General features: G+C 47.3%; 1 protein-coding gene across 1 annotated transcript in view; it reads right to left on the bottom strand.

Annotated features, from left to right (window-relative positions):
* Positions 1 to 18,450, bottom strand: part of FREM3 (FRAS1 related extracellular matrix 3) — a 69,061-nt gene that overhangs the window by 48,667 nt on the left and 1,944 nt on the right. The window contains exons 2-3 of the mRNA XM_056119033.1: positions 12,204 to 17,615; positions 10,273 to 10,362 (exon numbers count right to left, since the gene is read on the bottom strand). Of these exons, the coding sequence (XP_055975008.1) occupies positions 10,273 to 10,362; positions 12,204 to 17,615 (5,502 nt within the window). The remainder of the gene's footprint in view (positions 1 to 10,272; positions 10,363 to 12,203; positions 17,616 to 18,450) is intronic.

Raw genomic sequence — 18,450 nt, 5'->3', positions numbered from 1 at the left:
CTGTGTCTCATAAATTTTTAGGCTGACAGAAAGTGTGCAGATGGGTATATGCATATTCATCCTTACTTTTTGTAAGTGGCTTTAAAAATGAATCATTATCATACAGAGAGACAACGTGTTGGGTTGTGTTATGTGTTCAAAAGGAGGATGGAAAGCACAATGTCTGTGACCCAACTTAATGGAGCTTCCTTGGCGGCTGGGCAGATGGCTCAAAGGGCATGCATGCATGTCTCACATGCTGGAAGCCGGTGTTTAAGGCAAGTGCCTTACCCGATGAACTATCTCTCCAGTCCCTGGAGACAGAGGTTCAATCCCTGGCACCATGTTGTCCTTTGAGCACTACCAGAAATTGCCTCCTAGCACCAGTGGGATGGCCCTAAAACAAACAAAGCAGCTCACCCAGATTGCAATTACAGACCTTTTTTTTCTGTTAAAAATATCGTCAATACTCAGAAAGAAAGGGATAGACATAGAAAGATTGCATTCATCTGGGGAACATAAAGTAACAAAATAGGAGACTAACACCCAAGAATGGCCGAGATTAGTACCAGGAATTTTACTCCATGGCTTGGAGGCCAACCACACATGCTAGGGGAAAAGGGAGCTCAGATAGAGAAGGGAGCACCAAATAAAGGTGTTGGGAGGATCCTCCCAGGATGGGAGAAGCATGCTGAAAGTAGATTATAGACCAAACGCGATTGTCACCCATTGCCTATTTTGCAAACCACAACACCCAATAAGAGAGAGAGAGAACAAAAGGGAATGCCCTGCCACAGAGACAGGGTGGGATGGGGAGGATGGGGGGTGGGAGGGATACTGGGATCCATGGTGGTGGGAAATGGGCACTGGTGGAGGGATGAGTATTTGATCATTGTATAATTGAAACCCAAGCACAAAAATTTGTAAGTCTACAACTGTACCTCATGATGTCTCACTAATAAAAATTTTAAAAAAATATATAAAAGCAAAAAAAAATATATCGTCAATAAAACAACGGCAAAAAGGACTGGTCCATGGTAGGAAACTTGCCTCAAGTAGGAGGGGGAGCGCATGTAGGCTCAAGAAGGGACAATACGACAATGAGATTGGAATGATCACTCTGGATAAGAACTGGGTGATGAAAGGAGGTAGAGTGATATTCATGACAGCCTCTCAGCCACAGTATTGCAAACTACAGTGCCAAAAAGGATAAATGGGGGAGAAAAAAGAGAGAGGAGAAAAATATTTGCGGTAGAGGCAGGCTTAGGGGACATGGGGTGGGGAAACTGGAGACACTGGTGGCAGGAAATGTGCACTGGTGAAGGGATGGACGTTGGGACAATGTATGATGGAAATTCAGTCAGGAACAACTTGTAACTGTGTATCTCTCGGTGATAAAACAAAATGGGAGGAAATTTTCTTTAGGGACTAGGAATGACTCAGTGGTAGAGAGTCTGTCTTGTAGACTGAGGCTGTGAGGTTGATCCCTGGCAATGCCTCTCATGTCATGTATGAGCTTGGCAGCACTGCCATTTTGACTCCTGGTTTCACAGCAAGCATGTACTCTGGGGCACTGCACCCCAGTGCGTGTGAGCACACGACAAAGTATGCTGCTTTCAGCAAGCAAGACTGTAGGACTAGTATAGTCCTACAATGGATTCATACAATCCATTGACGGGGAAACTATTGCCTTCTATGAATGGCACCAGACTATCAAGACTACAGATGAGTCAGTCAACCCAAGTTTTAGGAACGAAGGGTTTCTGGTTTGAGAAAGTAGCAACGAGTTCCTTCAGCCTTCAGAGTCCCTGGTCTCCTCTCATGGAAGGGCCTCTCCTTACGTCCTGGGTGACCACAGCAACTTTCTGATGTGTGCCGACAACGTTTGCTTTCAGTGAAACATCTTCTGCGAAACAGGAAAGCATGCAGTTTTGAACTAAATGTAGATAAAAATGCTAAAGGGAAACTTTAATACTGGCCAAATTTCAGAAGGATATGGGATTTTCTTGTCCATCTACAAGACTCTTTGGACCAGAATGTTCAAGTGCTAATAACATTAGCAATAAGAATAACTATTTCACTCAACGTGGTCAAGATTTAGTGTCTTTCTCTGAAGTATTTAATAGCTATCTCGTGATGGTGTTGTGGACATAACATGATCCTAAGTTTTATGAATGTCTAGCCCAATACCTGGATCAAGAGAGATGTTCAATAAAAGTTGAACTTGAATTTAGAAGTGAACTACCTAATAGTCAGAAGCCAGGCACACATTAAACAGCCATCACTTATAGAACAAAGTACTTTCCCTTTCTAGACAGCCACTTACATTCTTCAAATTGTAATACACAGTTGTATATGGGTGTAGACACATATTTGTTTATTCACAATTTTCTATTTATTTAGCAAATGTGTATGTATCTGGAGCTTGGGACAGAATCCTGAGGTTATAACATTTTCTTTGAAATCTATCCCTATTGTGATTATTTAAGAGCCTGTTTACATAATGCAAGACAAAACCAGTTTTCACTTTTTCACAAACTATAAATTCTCCTTTCAAGCAATAAAATGATTCTTAAATTGATTTATGGGCTAATCAAGGTAGTTAGAAACTGGAAAAGAAAACCAAGAGAGATACAACAATGGAAGTTAAATGACATACTTCCCAAGAATATCCATATTGATTTACTAGTTAAGAATATTGAAAGAACATCATTCACACTATTTCTTTTCTTTCAGAATGCTTTTTTTATTTTCATTAATCATCTTTTGAAAGTGTGACGATTTTCTTGACCCAGAACCTTTCTAGGTTGTTCCATTTTCAAGCTGGATTTCTATTTTTATATATTGAATTGCATGATCTTGGAAAAAAATAAATGAAAAGTAAGGTGAGAAAACATGCTCATGTTTCATTTTATGAGAAGAAAAAAATGAACAAAAGTGCTTCGTGCAAACATTCAAATATAAAGAAAACAAAGCAGCTTTTCTTTGAAGCTATTTGTTGTGGATCATAAACCCCACCATTTATTCATTTATATTTTATTTTCAAAAGGTCGCCTTTTGATGTACCCATAGTTAGATTTAATCACATTTACAACTAAATATTCAATCTGTGCTTCAAATCACAGAATGAATTTGAGATTTTTCATAAATGTATATTTTATCTATACAATATTATTTGAATACTACTTCATGTCAAATATTTTCAGGGACACATTTCAGTTCCGACACAGATTAGGAACAGGATTACATGTCTTAATCTCCGCGTCAGGTTAATTAGCCAGAATACCTGCTCTTCCCTGTTTTCTTGTATATAGCTCAGTCACCATTTCTAATCTGCTTTCTCTGATATAAAGATGAAAAAAATGAGCAAAAATTACACAAAAATCTGCTTGCTATCTTGAGGTCCTCCATGGCTTTGAAAATGAACAGAAGACATGATTATAGCAAGGATTCCATGTGTGTGTGCAAGTACATATATGTCTGGAGCAGGGCAGACCCAGTGGGCTCAGGACTGAACCTTGGCTTAGCACTCAGAGGTCAGTCCTGATAGATTCAGGGGACAGCATGGAGTGTTGGAGATTGAACCTGGTCAGCCACGTGCAAGAAAAGCTCCTTACCCACTGTACTATCTCTCTGGGTCCTGTTTGGCGTACATTATTTTTTTTTAAAATAGGATCAAACACGCACAACAAATCTTTCATCTTTTATTTTATACTCTCCTATATTTGAGTTTGTTTAATTTGCGCTCATATTTTGATTTAAAATAGGGCCAAAAAATCCCATTAGAATTGTTTTAGTGCTAACACATAGAACTGAGATTAGCAAATCATCGGGAAGTCATCTCAATTTTTTGTTCAATATCTGAAGGGTATTTATGTCAAAATCCCACACTTGTTTTTCTATGGAAATGAGATAGAAAGAAGTCTAAACTGTTAGAAATAAATGAGAGAGCAGCGATGACTTTCAAGCCCGGGCAATCCTGCCTCACATCAAGGGCGGGTCTCTATCAAGCATGAGAAGAGAGAGCTAGAGCTAGCGAGGGCATAGTTGAGCTGAGTTCAGAGGAGTCAGTCCTCTGGCAGGAGTTCTGGTGCAACTGAGGGAGGAAGAACAAACTAGCTGAACAGAAACTTCAAGAAGTTTCTGGGGACCCAGAAAACGGCCTTTGCGTTTTACTTTCTTTGCTCACACGTTTTCACCATGTAAAGATTAATTATTCATTTGGGGATAAATTGTTCTCTCATTTTCTGTATCAGCCACAGGTCTGTCTTGGTATCCTTACATAAAAAACCTTCTCTGTTTGAAACGACTATATGACATCTAGGAAATGCTAGAATGTCTTGGACGTTCAAAGATCCATATTAGGGGTTGGAGCAATAGCACAGAGTGTAGGGCGTTTGCCTTGCATGCGGCCGATTTGGGATTAATTCCCAGCATCCCATATAGTCCCCCAAGCACTGCCAGGAGTAACCCCTGTGAATTGCTGGGTATGACCCAAAAAGAAAAAATAAAAGATCCAGATTAAATCTTCTGGAGATTTAAAAAAGTATGCATTCTATAAATAAATAAAAAAAAAAAGTATGAGGTATGAGCCGGGAGTGTGGGGGCGACTAAAACCTCATGGGAAGGGGGGCGTTTCGGTCCGCCCTTCACGCCCTACCGAGGCCACCGGTTGCCCCCCGCGAACGGCTCTCCAGCACGGCCAGGACTCCAGAACACAGAAACCAATTTCTTAACTATCTGACTCTCAGTAGAAATACTTCCAGGGTCAATAGGTAAAAGAGCAGAAATCCAAAACCAACATTTAATTCTTGAACCCAGCCGTAGAAAGCAAATCACTTCACAATGCTTTTTCAGCATGTCTGATTTGGGGGGTGGGGTAAACTCTAAATAATAGTGGTGAATCTTTTATTGAAACAATGAATCTAATCAAAGCAGATAGAGTGTTAACTAGAATTCATCTGCTTCACAGGGACGGGGAGGGGTGGGGGGTGGGGTTTTATTGGGGTTCTTCATGGTAAAAAATAAGTATTGGTAAAGGGAAATGTGTTTGATATTTGCATGACTGAGACATAAACCTGAAAGCTTTGTAACCTTTCCCACAGTGATTCAATAAAAAAAAAAAAAAAAAGTATGCATTCTTATTCAAAAGAAAATGAGAGAGGTAAAATGTCTTTATTAGCTAACCAATTAATGAAAGCATAATACAGCTTTACAGTGAGATAGTATATAGCTTTTTTTAAAAGACAGGTAAGGTAGATCCGTTTGTATTAAATATATTTTCAGTTCAAAATATTATATTGATAGAGCGTATTATGTATACATGTATTTAAAGCAAAAGCAGGTAAGGCTCAGAGCCATGCATAATACATTATCTTTATGTAAATAAAAATGATATTCGTGTGTTTTCTGTTATGCGAATACTTTTTTGTGTGTAAGGGAATGAGATAAGTTCCTCTTTGGGGAAAAGGATTAGGTGTCAATGCAATTTAACTATTTTTTTAAACCATGTACACGCACTTATTTTAAAAAATATTTATAGAAGTACAAGAATTTTAGGTCACTTAAACTTTTCAGGCTATTTATGTTCAAAATGTCTGTACATTTTGACTAGAAGTATTCAGTTGGAAATAATTAGGAAAGCTAAAACGAAGGCTTTAGTAAGTGTGCCGTTAAGGTAATTTTCAATTTTGTTCCATACCATTCTTCCATTTACTGAATTCATCCTAAAAATGTCTCCGTCCTGGATATTGTTTTCCAACTGAGTTTTCTGAAAGAATTAATTCATAGTAAGAAACTGTTGGTAGCCACCTCCGAGTCTCAGGTCTGGTCTCCAAAAACACCATTTCCGAAATAGGAGAGAGGTCACTTAGGTTATCTTGTAAGGTAAGAAAGGCAAACAGTGTCCTTTCAGTCTTTTTAGAATCAAAACTTTTCACATAAATAAAAAATGAAAAAAAAGTTAAGTGAAGTCACCGGGACACAAAAGCATATTTTACAGGAAGAGGGGACGATGTAAAATTGATTTGACACAGGATTAACAGGTCCAAGTTGCCTATCTCTTGCACTTCCTGGTTCTGAAGGAACCCTTCCAATTTTTTTTTTAAAGTTACTTGTGAGTCAGAATAACATGGCTAGCCATTTAAATCAATATTATTGAACCAAGAAAATAATATTCAAGTCCTCCTTCTGCTTAAATGGAAATGACTTGTTTCAGATAGCAGTTATCATCAAAAGTCACTAACATAAGAAAACACAGAGAAGCCAAAAGAAATAAAAATAAACCGTTTTCACCATCTTGCTATATATTCTTTTTTTTACGATGATTTTATTGTTAAAAATGCAAGGTGACCCAGAGAGAGTAAGAGCAATAGAGCAAGAGAGAGTGAGAACAGGCAAGTAAGAGAGAGAGAGAAGAGAGTGAGAGAGAGAGAGGGAGGGAGGGAGAGAGAGAGCAAACGAGCAAGAGAATGTGTGACGACTGATGTAGGCATTAGAGAATGCATGTTGCACCCTCAGACCTCGTTCTAAGGCACAGAACTCAAGATCATCCTTTACACAGATTTCTCACTGACTTTCTCCACCTAACAATACACTGTGGACCTCTTTTCAGATAAACAAATATAGACGTACTATGACATCATCCTAAAGATGGCAAATTGTGAGGCCAGAGAGATAGTACAGCGGGTAGGGCATTTGCCCTGCACTTGACCAACCCAGGTTCGATCCCCAGCATCCCATATGGTCCCCCAAGCACCACCAGGAGTAATTTCTGAGTGCAGAGCCAGGAGTGAACCCTGAGCATCGTCAGGTGTGATCCCCAAAGCCAAAAAACAAATGGCAAGTTGTTTTACAGTCTCATTGCGGTTATGCTTCTGAGACTGTAAACATATTGTAGTTATAGAAACATGTGCACCATTTTTTCTATCACTGCATCGCCCCTTGAGGGCTCATGAATTTGAATTTGATATCTTTTCCTGTTTATATCTCTTTTCCATTTTGCATCTCTCTTTACTTTTCACACCTGCTCTCATTTTGCCACTGCTTTATTTAAAATAAAACTGGAATTATTTGGGAAATAAAACTAAAGAGAGTCCAAGGAAAGGTTTCATGAAAGCATGGAAGCATCTGGGAGGCCATGACTGGAACACAGTGACGGAGGAAGGACACAATCTTTGCTAAGGGCTTAGTTCTACCACTAACAACAACAGCAAGATAACAACAAATTCTACTTCATCCCATTGGTAAAAATGTATCCGTAGGTGCTACAGAGACATCTCAAAGGGCTGGAACTAACAGGCTTTGCATGTAAGAGATCTAGGTTTGGTCCCCTGCTCAGCAAGGGTCCCAAAGCGCAGAGCTAGGAGGAGGCCTAAGCTCCACCCCTATGGTCCCATACCAACAACAAAGTTTAAAAAGTATCCAAAGATGTGTATTCATTTTAAATAGCTTAAATGACTTAAAGGAGTACCTTTCGGAAAGGGCTGTATTTTATATCAGAAAGATGATGATGATTATTAGATCAAATTATAACTTTCATTCAATGTTTTATTTAGGAAATATTTTAAAAATGGGAACATTTTAAAAGGGGTAAGCTGGCCTCTAGACTGTCACAGATATTTTTTCAAAGAAGATAACTCAGACAACCCACAGACACATGATAAAAGATTCAGCATCACTTGTCATCAGGGATAAGGCAAGTCAAAGTCATAATGAGTTATCAAGACACCATAAAGGTCTGTGTTAAAAAAGATTGGAAATGCTAAGTGTTGTGGAGGGTGTGAAGAAAAGGAACTCTGGCACACCATTGGTGGGAATATAAAGTGGCATAGCCTCTATGGGAAATAATATGAAAATTTCCTAAAAGATAAGAAAAGAAATAACCTGTGACTCAGTGATACCACTTCTAGGCATTTAACTGAAGGACATAAAAACACTAATTTGAAAGGATATTTGCGCTCCAATGCTCAGAGCAGCATTATTCTCAATCACCAAGACATGGAATCAATCTAAATGCCTGTCAACAGATGCTGAATAAAGGAACTGTGATGTATGAGAATGCTATTCTGCCATTAAAAAAGATTAAATCATGCCTTCTGGGACAAAATGGAAAGAACTAAAATTACGGGTTCCTCCCACATGTAGGATGTAAACAACTAAAGCAAGTGAACTGGCAACCCCGCAATAGAACTAACATCTAGACTTGGCGAAAACTCTGGTGGTGCTGAAGAAAGTGGGGAGGCAGAGATCTTAGTTCAATGCACAACAATCAGGGAGTAAACACACAAGTAACTGGAGATTCGATAAGAACAAATGTGACTTCATGTGCCACAGAATTCATGTCCACGTAATCTGAGTGCTGGCGGAATGGGTAGAGGATCTTTTTGGTGGCTGGATGGTGCTGGAACTTGGGTAGTGGGTGCACTGATTCTTATATACACAGATATGTAACACTATAGACCTGAAATTCCATATTATTTTAAAATTAGTTTTTGATTAAAATATTTTGGTGGGGTGTGCCAAGAAGTGCTCTGAGGGCCTGGAACCACTCCTAGCAATATTTGGCCAAAGGGCCATGCTTTGTCCTGCTGGTGTGAGACTCTCAGGTCCAGCAATGTTGTGCGCTGCCTGGGTTACACCTCGTGTGCTCAGTCGTAGCCAAGTAGTGCTGGGTTCCAAACTCAGGTATTCACTTCTGAGCCCTGAGACAGCTGCCTCAATTTATATAATATTTTCTACCAATGGTAAATTAACTAAATAGAGTCACAAAATGAGAACCTATCAAATACAAAAAATTGACATTGAGTCCTTCATCAGTAGACATCAACTATTCCAAGAATGCTCATCACGACAGGCATAGATCTTAGTCTAATGCATGACATCTAGGCAGTTAAAAAAAAATCCACTGAATAAATGAATGCATACATACTTACATACATACATACATACATACACACTTAATCAGCTTATAGATATGAGTTGTTATCTTAAGATTCAATAAGAACATATGTGGTCTCATGCATCATAGAACCCGTGTCTCACTGCTCTTAACACACTGAAGCACAGGGCGTGACCAACCCTGTACTTACTGGGTTAGGAATGGCAGTGTGACAATCCTCTGACACCCTTCCAGAATTCTGTCTCTTCAAAGCGGTTCAAATCCACGTCTGCTGGGTGTGATTTACCACTACACTACCTCTGTAGCCCATGCATCTTCATATTTTTAGTAACTGAGGAGGCATATATTCAATCACTGAACCACATGCCTAGCCACAAAACCTGTTTTTAAACTTTTAAGAAGTTTAAAACTGGAGGCAGGCTCAGTGGCACCCACTGTAGTTAGTCTCATCAGAAAGGGAGACGTTATTGATGAGCATCTACTTTGTGCCAAATGCTTTATATTTGATATCTCACTAAATCCTCTTACTAAGCTTTTGAAAAAGTGATGAAGACCAGCATTTAATAGATGAGGGAAATGAATTACAAAGAGGAAAAGGCAACTGGTTCAAGGTCACAGGGGACAAGTCTGGAGTCAAACTTAGTATACCATAAGACATCTCATCTAGCACTGTTTTGCAGTAAATTCAATCTTGACTGATGACACATGATTTAAGCAGAAGCGCGACTCACTGGGAATGAACAATGATTTATACTGCAGAGGTTATTGAGTGGCAAGCAGCCCATGAACATAATTTCTGCAATTATCCTGACATTCTGCAAAATGATTTTTCTTTGACCACATAATCAGCATATTCCCAGCTGTGTAAAGAAAGTGGCTTCTATTAACCAGTTGCTTCCCAGCATGCTGCAGGACACAGGCGTTTGTGTTTGTTTTAAAGTGAGTGCTCCTCTCTGCCTCGCACTGGATCTTCTGCCTCATCCAGAAAGATCCCAATTTTGAGATCAAAGAAGATTTAGTTCAGGAGCCAGAAACCCTGCCAACATCGCCAAGTGGATTTTGTCATTTGTTCCAGAATGACAACCACTTCCAGGGAGGTGCTGGACTCCTGAAGAGATTTACTTGTCTATAAGAGAACACTCTTAATTCAGGTCAGGGAAAATATTTCATGTCTTGCGACAGAAATCCCTGATTACTTTCCCTTCCTTGAAAGAGATCTGTCAAGAATCACTGGACAGAGGCCCATACATGAAAACAAGAGCAACTTCTCTGCTGGTATTTTGACAGGACTGAGTGTGATGAGTGTGTAAATGATACGGTACATTTCATCAACTTCATGTTCATTGGCATGAACCATGTTTCCTTGAAGGTTTTCATATGCAATATGCACTTACCATTGTCTGCAACAGAGAAGTAGAAGACATCCTGGGTGGCACTGCTGCCCTCCTTCAAGACGTAGAGGACCCTTCTCTCATCAATGTCAGCTGATAAAAGAGAGTGGCACACATGTCATCATGACACATACAGACAACCAAGTATGGGCAGAACATTGCTTTTTAGCAAGGGCACCAGAATGCTACCATAAATGCAATATTAAGTGAGCACAAGCCCCATTTCCCCTTCCAAGCTGCAGTGGAAAAAATAGAACTTCAGCTAAAAATCCTAGCTATTTGTAGCAGCATCTCTGGCTGGACCCAACAGGAGGCCGACAGACCTGATCACTAAGTCCCCTTAACTTGAAGTCTTCAGCATAAGCAATGCACTTGCTTAATGCTCTGAAGTCATGAACTGCTTGATAAAATGTATTTGAACAAGAATTGTTGCCATGTATTAAAAGAGAAATAAAGAGAATGAAATCATGATTTTTTTCTGTCTCTTCTCTTGGATTTTGTTTGTTTGATTTTTGGGACACAACCAGCAAAATTCAGGGGTTACTCCTAGCTCTGAGCTCAGGAATCACTCCTGGTGGTGCTCAGGGGACCACATGGGATGTCAGAGATTGAACCCAGTTCACTGCGTGAAAGGCAAGTGCCCTATACACTGTACTTGCACTTTTTTTTTTTTTTAAAGTAGTGGTACCTTGGGTTGATAGTGATACTTTGTCAAGACAATTTGCTTTGGGGGATGTTTTTGATCAGAGTTGTTGTTATAGACTCACATGTAGTTTCATTTGTTTTGGAAGCAACTCTGACAAGTAACAAAGCAAACAAAACTCCATAGGTTTTACTCAGAGTGGCTTCAAGGTGTCTGTGTGTCATGTGTGGAAAATTTCATGCATCAATTCCCATCTCTTGCAAAAGTGGACTACACAAAAACAGGTGAGGGTGATGGGAAGAACAGTGAGCTACAGCAGATGCCAACATTCCCAGGAGAGCAGAGAGCCCCGCCTCCATTCTGTGCTAGCTCAGTTAGGTCAAATACACCCTTCATAGTAAGCACCAACACAAAAGAAACACAATCTTTAATATGTACCCCTCTGCTCTCAGTAGCCAACTTAGCTCTGTGATTTCTTTTTTTAGATGTAGAAGTGGCATTTGAAAACAGCCAGCTGTACAGCTCCAGCCCAAATCTTCATGCCTTACAGAAATTTAAACTCACTGATGCAAATGATTCCTAGATAGGTTCTACTTAAAATTCAAAAATTAAGCAGAGAGCGTCAAAATTGATGTAACTTTCTCTGACAAGATTTTGAAAGCAGAATCCGTCCACCTTAAATCCACCCACGGTACCACTACCTTAACAATTCAAGTATAGTGGGCAGGGGGCTTGCCTTTCATGCAGTGACCTGGGTTCAATCCCTGACATCCCATATGGTTCCCAGAGTACCACCAGGAGTGATTTCTGATCTTAGAGCTAGGAGTAACTCCTGAGTTTCACTGGTTGTGCCACAAAGTCAAACAGATGGATTTAAGGGCTTAACTATAAGCTACTGGGACATTCTGATTTTTTTTCCCATTTTTCTTTTTGGTTTTTGGGCTACACCTCAGGGCTTACTCATGGCACTGCACCCAGATATCACTCCTGGTGGGTTCCCAGAACTATATAGGGTTCTGGAGATCAAACCTGGGTCCACTACATGCAAGGCAAGTGCCCCACCTACTTTACTATCTCTTCACTCCCACACCCCCAATGGGGACTTCTAATAAAGTAGCTAAAAAGGGACTTGCTGCCTTTCTTGCTATTGGATCATTTCTCATTTCACTGCATTTCTTTAGAATCAGACTTTTTCAGCAAGTCAACTGAGGCTAATCTGGCTTTACAGAGCTGAGCCATCTGATTGGCTCAAGGACAGTGCGAGGGGCATTAGGAGATGATGGCTACTAACCTTGTGTAAACGCTCGAGTGCTCTCATTTCCCAGGCCAGTGTGGATAATGAAACCATGCTGTGGTCTTCTGGTCACTTTATATTTCAGGAGCTCTTGGGGACTGTCCTGGTCCTCTGTTTTCAGAGACTTGTTGGTCACAAGAAAGCCCACATGTCCAGTAGGAAGGTGCTCTAAGGTCGGAGCACCCTTGTTAGTGGCCACCCGGGGCATCTCACTGTCTCGAGGGTGCATGGAGATCCTCATCACCTGTGGCTTGTGCGTCTCCTGGATGGTGTCTGGGAAGACATAGAAATCGGCGTGAGCGCCATCTGTCACGGTCAAGGCCAAACGATCTTCAGTCTTGTCGCTGCCATCATGCCAGTAGCTGATGAGGTTCTCTTTTAGGTCCTGCTTGGTGAAGGTGGTCACAGGATGGCTGCTGTTGTACAAGACACTGCCGCAGCTGGGGAGCTGGGTGATGGCAAAGAGGATAAGGTCATCTGGGCTCTCGTCGTCTTCTGCTGTCAACTCTAAGGGAGTGATGGCTTCGTGGCCCCCTTTCTGCAGAGCCAGTGCATGGACAGTCAAGACAGGTTTCTTATCATCCACGCCCGTGATAAAGACCTTGAAGTTTCTTGCCCCAGCCTTGTGTCCATTGGTCACTTGGAACTCCACACTGTCCATCTTTAGCTTATCATTTGAAGTGCGAACATAGGCTATCTGGTGGTCAGTTAGCTGAAGCTGAGTGAAGGAGGTAACGGGCTCCCCGGGCTGGTCCAAGCTCTCCAGGTGGCCTTGGCGAGGAGCCTGGATGATGCTCACATACAGCTGGGCACCAAAGTGCTCCATGTCATGAGTGCTAAACAGATCAGCAGGGAGGGTCACTCTGTCAGCTTCTGCCCAGGATAGTGCTTTGGTGACCATGTCAGGGAAGACTTGATTGGAGCTGCCCACGAAGATGTAGAAATAACAGCGGGGCAAGGTGTTCACGCCATCAGTCACGCCCAACTCCAGAAGGTCAGGAGCTCCCTGTGGGCCGGTGTGGGTGTACAAGACCAGCCCCCTGTCAACGTCATCCTGGGTGAAGTTCATTCCCAAGGTGAGGTTGTTCCTCGAGTCTCCTCTGCCTTTTTGCCATAGTTGCAGAAACCCCTGCTGAGGCGTGGAACGGAGGACAAAACTGAGACTCTTGTCATTCGAGTCCACATCCGTGGCCTTGAGAACCCTGTTGGTAATGGCTGTGGCATGTCCGGTCTCCACCTGCAGCCCACGGTTGGTGATCAGCCTAGGGGCCTCATCATCCACCAGGATCACCACGATGCGGACCTTAGCCTGGCTCGTGTGCCTGCCGTCACTCAGCCAGACCTCAAAACTGTCCTTGGTGCTCTCGGAGTCATCATGCTCGTACACGATGGTGGAGGCTGCCTGAATCTCCTGCAGGGTGAACCTGCGGACGGGCTGGCTGCCTGTAGCCAGCTGCTGGAGGATGCGTCCATGCCGAGGGAGGGCCGTGAGTTGGAAGTGAAGCGCGGAAGGGGGTGAGTCTGCGTCGGCGGCACTGAGCAGCGCGTTGTCAATGACGAGGCTCGTCCCCTCTAACACCACAAACTCCCGGGCAGAAAGCTGAGGTGGCTCATCGTTGGTGGGTAAGATGATTATCGGGAAGAAGGCGGTCGGGGAGAAGTGGATGCCGTCAGAGCAATAAAAGGTGAAATGATCTTCTTGGGGCTCTACCCCCTTGTGGATGCTCTGGACGTAATTGATCTGCTTGGCCTGGACATCCCTGATGGAGAAAGCACTGATGGGGTGACCAGCCCGGGACACAATAGACCCAGGGGCTGCTGCTACATTTTCTAGGTAGCCAGAAGCTGGCTGGGCAGTCACCGTGCATATGATTCTGTCGTGGGGAGTGTCTACGTCTTCCACGCTGAGATGTTGCAAGGTCAAGGGGCTCTTTCCACCTTCATGGACCACGAAGGATTCACCCACTGAGACTTTGGGAGCCACACTGTCCACGGGCAGCACAGTCACTCTCACCCGCACTCTCTCCACGATAGCGTCCCCCACCACCCACTGGTAAGAGTTCTTGGAGAGGGCGAGGCTGAAGGTGTCCTGCTGCATCTGGAAACCCACCTCTCCCCCCGTGTGGAAGTAGCGCACAGCCCCACCGAGGAGGTCCTCTTGGGTGAATCGATCTGTGGGTAAACCATTCACCAGAATGACACCTACTTTGGGGAGGTCCTCTACAACGAAAGACAGCATCAAGTCCCCAGAGCCCTTCTTTTGGTCATGGATCGTGCCCATGGTGATTTCAGTGGCTCCATGCTCCAGGACATTGATAGAAACTTCTAACAACGGACTTCCTGTAAGCAAGATCCTGGGACTTTTCTCAGCCACTGCGGGGTGCCCGGAAACCCAGATCGTGATGGGTACTCGGTGCACCCTGTCACTTACCTCCAGATGGAAAGTGTCACTGGTAGTCTGGTTTCGGCTGTGCTGATAAGAGATACTCCCGTTAATAATATCAGCTTGCCTGAATGCTTGTCCCGGGGTCAGACAATTCTGCAAGTATTGCAAACATCCATGTTGGGGACCCTGAACTAAGACAAAAACAATCCAGTCAAGGTCCGTGTCAGGGTCTGTAACATCCAACTCATTTCTGCTCAGAACAAAGTTTTCTCCCGCCAAGACAGCAAAGCCTCTGTTGGTAACCTGTGGAGGCTGGCCGGCCACAGGCTCCAGTCGGATGGTGAACGTACCCGCCACATGATTGCCTGCAACATCTGCTACCCGGGAGGTGAACTGGACCAGCCGCGGCACAATCCCCAGCCTGGGAGGGGGCCGGTAGGCGACTTGCTGGCCGTTGACCTGTGCCTGGGTGAAGTGGGAGATGGGGGTGGCGGGGGAGTCCGTGAGCACGATTTCTCCGACCTGCACCGGGTGGTTGCTGTCCATGTCAGTTGGGGGTGTCAGGAGGGTGTACCCCAAATTCTGGTCATCGGACTCCTGGTCGGTGTACTGAAGGCATTTCTTCCGGAAGGGAGTGAGCTGGTACTGCTGAACCCTCATTTCGAGGGTGGCTCCGGGAGCCAGCTCTGGGCTCTGCTGGTCCACCGGCTGGACCTTGATGGTTAACAAGTGACGGCTGGACAGATTCGGGGGGTCGTGATCATCCTGTACTTGGAAGGTCAGCTGGGCTGTTACCAGTGGAGGATGCTGGGGTCCAAGCTGGCGGTAGAAGAGTCTCCCTTCCGTGATGTCATGCTGAAGCCACTCGGTCACCACTTTCTCATAAAGTCCTTCTGCTTCCACGTAGCGCCAGCCCTCCCTTTCTGGGGACGAAGGACGCCGGGCCTGACGCAGCAGCGTCTCTCCCGGGGGTTGGTCCTCTAGCACAAAGCGAATGGTTGAGTCCTCAGAGTCAGGGTCAGTGGCCCGCAGGACCCAGGGGGCGATCTGGACTAGCTGGCCAGCGTGCAGCCGGAGACCGGTGTTGGCAGTGATCTGCGGCGGCTGGTCATCCACAGGCATGATGGTGACCGGGAAGAGGAATTCCACTTGGTGCCGCCCGTCTTCGAGGCGGAAGATGATGTTGTCGCTGAAGGAGTCACTGCCATCGTGCTGATACACCACTCGCCCAGCGGCCAGATCCCGGTGGCTGAAGCGCCTGGCAGGCTCCTCCTGGCCCCCGAGAACCACCAGCTGTCCGTGCCTCAAGCCTCCGACTGCACTCACGGTCACCTCTTCCAGGTTGTCCTGGTCACGGATCTGGAGGCTGTGGGCGCTGGACAGGGCCCTTGCCTGACCTTCCCACAGCAGCAATCCTCCGTGGTAGCTGGCCACGGGGGCCAGGGCGTCTGTGACCCTCAGGAGCACGGTAAAGGTGAAGGGGGCCGAGGCGGCGCCATCTGGGTCCACTGCCTCCAGCTCCAGCTGCAAGAGGCGCTCAGGGTCCGAGCGCACGGCGGGGGGCTGGTAGGCGATTTTCAGCTCCCGCAGATCCCGCTGGGTGAAGGAGAAAACTGGAAGGCCCAGGGGGTCGTCGGTGCTCACCAGGTGGCCGTGGAGGCTGGGAGGCCCTGGAGGGCCGAGGGGGCCCCTGAGGATGTTGAAAACCAGATCCTCGGGGTCAGATTCCGCGTCCTCGGCAGCCAGGGCATCGGGGGTCAGGGCTGCCAGCATGCCGGGGCTGACTTCCAGCACCATCGAGGCCCGCGCGCTGGGCCGAGGCGCCTGGTTCTGGGCGTCGGGGCGGAGCCTCACCAGCAGCTGGAAATGCTCCCGCAGCCGCACCTGCGGGGCGCCGGAGCGGGCGAGCCGTGGGCCCAACAGCAGCTCCACCCGCATGGGCACCCAGTCCTGGCCTGGCGAGGTGCCGGCGGCCGTGTGCTGGTAACGCACCCCGGCCCGGAGAAAAGCCGCACAGTCTACGCCGCGGCCTCTGGGCAGCGGGGTCCCCGCGGCGTCCACCAAGCGCCCGTGCTGGGGTAGCGGGCCGGCGTCGGGCGGGAGGGGAGTGAGCCGGCACCTGTGCGGGCCCCGCGCCCGCGGGGAGGCGAAGTCCAGCACCCGCCTGTCGACGGGCGGGCTCCAGCCCCGCAGCGGGTCCAGCTCCAAAGGCCTGTTGCGCGCCAGGAGCGCGGGCGGCGGGAAGTCCACGGCCACGGCCAGCGTGAAGGGCAGCGCCAGCGTGCAAGCCGGGGCGTCGTAGCGCAGCTGCAGCCGCACCCGGGCGCTGCGCGGGCTCGGGGCGCCCCAGTGCGTGTAGGCGACCTGGCGCGGCCCGAAGGCGCAGGGGAAGCGGCGCGGGGCGAGCGCGCCCGGGCGGCCGCGCGGCGGGTCGTCGTCCAGCACCGTCACCTCGCACCGTGGTCCCGGCGGTGGCGCTCGGATCACCAGGTCCCGGAGTGGGTCGAGCCACAGAGACCGGCCCGCGGGCACCCGCAGCGCCGCCCGGACGATCAGGACGCGGGAACCGTCGGGGCAGTCGGCGGCGCCGCCCGGGGCGCCCAGCGCGGGCAGGTGGAGCGCGCGGCCGAGCCGGGTCCCCGGCGAGGGTCCCTGTCCCCGCAGCCCCGGGCAGCTCAGGAACAGGCAGGCGAGCGCCGTCACCAGCCGCCCGGGCACAGCCGCCCTCGCCATGGGAGCGTCCGGGTGCGCGGCGGCCGCCGGGTCCGAAGCGGGGCGCGCCGGCTGCGGGCGAGGCGAGCGCAGAGTCCGCGGGCGCCCGTGGATGCGCTTCAGCTGCGGCAGGTACAGGGTGCGGGCGGGGGGCTGAGCCTCTGCTCTGCTCCGCCCCCGGCTCGGCTCCCCCCCGCGGGCGCCAGGGTCCGCCCAGCTAGGTCCCAGCACCCCGAGATCGCGCGAGGGTGCAGGGGTTCCCCCCAGCTGCGCCCCCCGAGTGCCTCCCCGCACCTCCTTTCTGACCTTCGCTGCGGGGAGAGGCGGGCGACCCCGGAGAGGTCCCCCAGCCACGGGTACGAGACCAGCAGATCTGGAAACTGATCCCGGAGCGCTTCAAGACGCGCCTTCCCCAGGGATGGGAGCCAGCGAGGGTGCTCGAGCAGGAGGGGTTACTGCTTCCCCCCCCCCACCCCCGAGCCCCCAGTCCCCCCGCGGCTTCTTCCTGCTGACCCGAGCGCTTTTCCCCTCCCGGTTACAAAACTGACTTCAAAGAAACCGGTGGGAGAGATTTTGCAAACAGCATCTTCTAGCTCTGTGGGATGAAGCGGCTTATTCCGGGCGCTTCCAAAATAACCCGGACGTTTTTCTGCGGCTCAGCTTTGGCGGAACAGGGAGAGCGTCCAGGCTGGGGAAGTTGAGCAGCTTTTAATGGGATTTTAGGGAGCGGGTCTCACACCGCCGCTGGGTGTAGAGGTTGGCTTCCTTGCATTTTCTTGAGTGGAATCAACGGTGACCCTCCTCCCCTGCCCCCCCGTGAATTTATTAGACGCGCTGTTGTGCTGTTTCCTCATTGCTTCTTGCTCTCTTCTGGTAGAAAAATTGTGTGTGTGTGTGTGTGTGTGTGTGTGTGTGTGTGTGTGTGTGTGTGTGCTTGCGTGTGTGTCTGCGTGTTTGTGTGTGGTGGTGGTGGTGTGCGCGGGTGGAGAGTGGGCAAGATGTCAAGGCAAAGAGTAGCAGAGAAAACACCTGGGAGGCAGTGAGTGGATCAATGCCTGCGAATTATTCTTTGCAACACCTGGAATCTGGCTCTTCGCGGATTTCCAAGAATAAAATGCCCTCCTTGGGTGCACGGGCAGGTACTCT

This window comes from Sorex fumeus, unplaced genomic scaffold (genome assembly GCF_029834395.1).
Source record: "Sorex fumeus unplaced genomic scaffold, SorFum_2.1 ptg000039l, whole genome shotgun sequence".
NCBI classification, from domain to species: domain Eukaryota; kingdom Metazoa; phylum Chordata; class Mammalia; order Eulipotyphla; family Soricidae; genus Sorex; species Sorex fumeus.
This window is presented reverse-complemented; position numbering and strand designations above follow the sequence as displayed.